The following is a 4,563-nucleotide window of genomic DNA, read 5'->3' on the forward strand; positions in this document are numbered from 1 at the left end:
AAGCGCTTCTTGTGTGCAGACTCTTCAGCCGCTGCTCGTAGTGGGGTATCCTGTATGTGGGGGCAGAGAGAAAGAGCAGATATAAATCACAGACTGCATCTGAGGTGCGCAGCAGCAGCAACTCACTTGGATAACGACAGAAAACGGCACGTGCCAGCGATTCAATGTCCTCACTGTGCTCGTCCAGCAAGGCTAGCTTTTCGGCCGAGGACGTGAACTTCAACAGCTGCTCAACAATGTCCAGCTGCAGCTGCTCATTGCAGTCCATGGAGAGGATGGCTCTGCGGAAGTTCAAGGCAAACGATTAGTCAGGCTTTGGGCTTAGTTTGGGTTCGTTCTTCCTACTTGGATATTTCCACATCGCTCATCTTCAGTTTGCTCAAGAGAATCGTGCAGGTTTGGGCTCGTCGTCCATCGATCATGGAGAGCACCTTCTGTTTGTTCTTCTGTCCAGTGGGTGCTAGATCCTCGTAGGAGCCATCGTGTGCCTATCAGGGGTAAGAACATAATTAGAGCTGCGGCAGAAGCGAACGCGAAGCAGTAGGAGGACTCTTACTGGCACTCCATTCTTTTGGTAGGCCGAAAACAGTTTGTCTATCGACTCCAGTTCCATGTTGTTGTACAGCTTGCTCTCGTCCAGTTCGCTCCAGACGGTGCCCTGCAGCTTGGCATCTGGCAGCTTGGACCAGTTGAAGCTCTTCAAGGGATTCGTGGGCTGTGGCACGTTCTTCTTCGGCAGCTCCACCTTGGGCGCCACAGGAGCTGCAGGTACACACACGGATCAGTGTTGGATCTCTCTCTGGATCATTTGTTTTACTCACTCATTGCTGGCGTCATGCTGGGCGGCGGTGTGGGTGCGCATGGACATGGCGGCGGCGTCGGTGGCAGCATTGCTGGGGCCATTGGTGGTGCCGGCGGCGGTGGAATGGCATTCAACATCGGCGGCGGCGGTGATGGCGGCGACACAGCACTATTGCAGCATACCCGATGACCAAAAGGTTGCCGGTCTGACCGGCGCTTGCTCCTGCTGCTCGCTGTGCAGTCGACGCTGCAGATCCTCCGCCTTCATCTCGGCACTCTGGGAGCGCTGCACGGCCTGCGAGTGCTGTCAGTCCCGTCTCCAGATCCTCCTTCTCCTGCATTCACAGATCGATTTCCTGCTCCTTTTTGGCCAGACGCGACTGCACCTCAAAGTTTTCGCGCTCCAGCTCATCCGCCCGCTTGCGCGCCTGCGTCAGGGCCTGCCCACATCGATCTGCAGGGGTGCCACATCCGGATCATGGACTGGCGACTCGCTGGCCAGCTTCAGCTGCTGGCCGGGATCATCCAGGGGATCGGGTATGAGGTCGCTGCTGGGTCGTTGCGCCACTTGCAGCACAATCTGCTGGACCACGCGATCAATCAGCTGCCAATGCTCGGTGCAGTGGCCCGTGTCTGCAAACAGAAATTAAATTAGTTGCAGATCCATGCCAGTGGCTGTGACACTTACAGGGTAGCAGGAGCATATACTGCAGCAGCGACAACATGTGTGGATACGCTGGCGAGTGGCTGAGCTTGCGCATCAACTCGAACATGGAACCACATGCTCTTCGTTGAAGCGACATGCGAATTCCTTCTCATCCTCGGCTCTCACCATCTCAAAGAAGTCCTGTGAAGCAGCGATTGCAACGATTAAACAAACACTCTGGGGACAAACACCTGCGACTCGGGACTCACCAAATGCCTGTCCAGCGTCTCGTTCTCGTGGGTGCGCAGCATTATAAATTCATAGCGCAAGTGGCCATAGTTGAGGACAGCGTTCACAAAGGACATGAGGAGCCGTTCCCCGCAATCCCCACCCTTACCGCCCCTTTCATCTCATAGAAACATAAATATAGATCGGATTAATGGAATACTTTTTGCCCCCTGCCAAAGACTCTCTTAACTTTTTTGATATTCACCGAATCATAGTGGAGCAGGGCACAACCGGGAGCTGATTTTAAGAGCCGACAACCCACCGCTATTTTGAGGCCACTCTCCCACTCTTGATAAGGTCTGGGACGGGGGGTTAGAGGCGACACAGGGCCCTGTTGATAGCAGCAGTGGAATGTTCTCAATGGAAGCGTGAATCATATCCTCAAGCAACCTATGTACTCGTGAGTAAGTGACTGAGTGAGAGCGACTGTAGTGTGAATGAATGCTTAGATTACAGGCAATACGTTTTTTCTTCTTTTTTATACATATATTATTTAATTTCATTCCAGAATCTCCATGAATCCATCTCCAAACCAAGTTGATTATCATTAAAATAAACGACTATTATTCAGTGGTTCTTCCGCACAAACAAAAAATAGGGTCTGAGTTCTACTCAGTTGTATTCTTTCCGAATGGGGGTCTCATTCTCTCTTTTATGAACTAATTTAACGCTTGAATTTCAATGCTACTAGCTATGATATTTGATAGGCGTATACAAAACATAAGTATCAATTAAATTCCCATTTCAAATTGGAATTCCGGCGGTTCTTCCGCATATAACAGAGGTTCAGAGTTCTACTAATTTTCTTGAAAGTTAGTTGGAATTTTCTTCCTTTAGGAACTACTTGTTGTTTATGTATTTTCCGTGTGAGGAGCGTATAAGATTATATTATAATCCTTTGATTATATGTTTGTAGATTTCTGCTTTAGGCAATCATACTGAGAAGTGAGCTAATAATTGTTGTCCCTTGGTTGATATGTAGTCCTGTTTTTAATTCTATCACTTATGTGTTCTTTGTACTCTCAAATGACTTGCATTGGAAAAGAGTTCTTCAGTTCTTGCAACATTGGTTGTGTTTTAGGTTTAGGCTGCTAAGAAAAGGGGAATGATAGGCGTCTGGTTCCATAAAAAGATAACTGGAAAACTTACTCAAAATGTGTATAGTTTGTGTGTGTAGGAGGAGCGAGTGTGCTGTGTCCTGCTACTTTCTAGATTCCCGAGTGAATGAAGGGTGATACTGATCCATGGGCTTATGCAGTTGCATTCGGGGCTTCAGAGGCTGAAAAATATTTCTCACAAATCAGAAACAAACAAGTTCTGTCCATTGTCTCATCAGTTGTTTACCAGCATTTTCATTGGTGTTGCTGTCGCTATTCATGGTTTCCCTTATGGTAGTCCACACATCCAGACACATTTGAAGTAAGTGGAGGCGGTGTCTTGTGGCCTGCACGTGTGTGGACTCAAGGATCAACTCCTCTGTGCAGGTGGATATGGCATAAGAGGCCAGAACAATGGCCGCATCGAGGTTCCGCAAATTGCGCACCGAAAATATGCAATAGGAGATGATGTTATCCAGGTTGGAGGGGTGGGTCGGTGGTAGATGGAAGCCGTACACCATCCCAAAGGCATAGGCAATGGAGGCCGCCGTATTGACCACATCATCATCAGTGTTCACCAATTGGCACATGATCCCCAGGCACTCGCCCATCAAGCGGTAAAGGAACACTTTTGGCTCGTGGTCATCAGTGGTGAAATAGTTTAGTGCCTCAATTGTGATGACCAACATTTCGCTGATGTACATCGTTAAATGCCATAGCAGGATATTGATCCCCTCCTTGGCGGCCTCCACAACTTGTTTTTGCTCCTCAGTCGGTTCGCTTATCTGCTGTAGGGCCTGGCGTTTAGCCTCCAACTGCTTCTCCAATTCTATCTTCTCGATAATGAATTTATTGATGATACCCAAAAAGATGTCGCACATCAGATGGCGCTCGTGGCTGCGCAGTTGCTCTCCCATGTAGACCAGTGCGGCCGTGCAACAAACGGACTGGTAGTACTGACCATTTAAGAAGGAAGCCATGGCACACTCCGCCATTGTGTGGCGCTGGATCGTTTCCATGATGGTGGCGATCTTGATCTGTGAAGGGCATGTTTCATTATTACATGGTGTGTCTCCAGATAGCGATGGTCTCTATGGTAATACATGAAATCAGTTGGTCAAAATAGCAATCGCTGCGCATTCAAAACGTTGCCAGCAGCGCTGCCAGCAAATATAACCAACAAATGCCATAAGTATTCCATTCAGCTTTGGATATGAGTGTCCCCTGCCTGCTGACTAATGTTCGAGGGAGTAACAAGTGCAATTGGTGTGGGTTTCTCTGCAGTTAACAGTTTACCTATTATTGTTCCAACGAAGAATTCTGCCGCAGAGCAGATCTGGAACCATCACCTGCATCACATCGCTAAGCACACCATGAGGCAACTATAAAGGAGAGCCCGTCGTCGGCAGCGTTTCTCGGGTCATTTCCCACCGACCGTGGTGGGACGCAAGTATGAGCAGCTTGTACTCTTATTATTGTAAAGTGGCTCTCTCTCTCTTTCTCTGCATGCCCTTTCACACGACAGCATTGTTACGTTTCCCTCTAAAAAGCCGACGGGCCCTCCTTTATAGTTTCTTCATGGGAGCAAACTAAACACGAAGGGCAGCGGAAAGCGGGCACCCAAGAAAAAAATAACGGAATGAGCAGCGCAAACCCAAAGGAAGAATAGAACGAGACAGCCATAGAAGCAGCGCGGAGTTAGCTTCCTTGTCGTCTTCATCGCATTATCAT

General features: G+C 48.7%; 1 protein-coding gene and 1 pseudogene across 1 annotated transcript; both read right to left on the reverse strand.

The window, feature by feature from the left end:
- Positions 1-1,839, reverse strand: part of LOC117591638 — a 3,239-nt pseudogene extending 1,400 nt beyond the window's left edge.
- A 1,051-nt stretch (positions 1,840-2,890) lies between these two features.
- LOC117591639 lies at positions 2,891-3,863 on the reverse strand. The gene is made up of 2 exons (XM_034284963.1): positions 3,080-3,863; positions 2,891-3,014 (listed from the first exon to the last, which is right to left on the reverse strand). Exons 1-2 carry the CDS (start codon positions 3,849-3,851, stop codon positions 2,986-2,988), a joined length of 801 nt encoding a protein of 266 aa, XP_034140854.1. The 5' UTR covers positions 3,852-3,863; the 3' UTR covers positions 2,891-2,985.
- Between the last annotated feature and the right edge of the window lie 700 nt (positions 3,864-4,563).

The sequence above is a fragment of the Drosophila guanche genome, unplaced genomic scaffold (assembly GCF_900245975.1).
Source record: "Drosophila guanche unplaced genomic scaffold, DGUA_6, whole genome shotgun sequence".
Classification (NCBI taxonomy): domain Eukaryota; kingdom Metazoa; phylum Arthropoda; class Insecta; order Diptera; family Drosophilidae; genus Drosophila; species Drosophila guanche.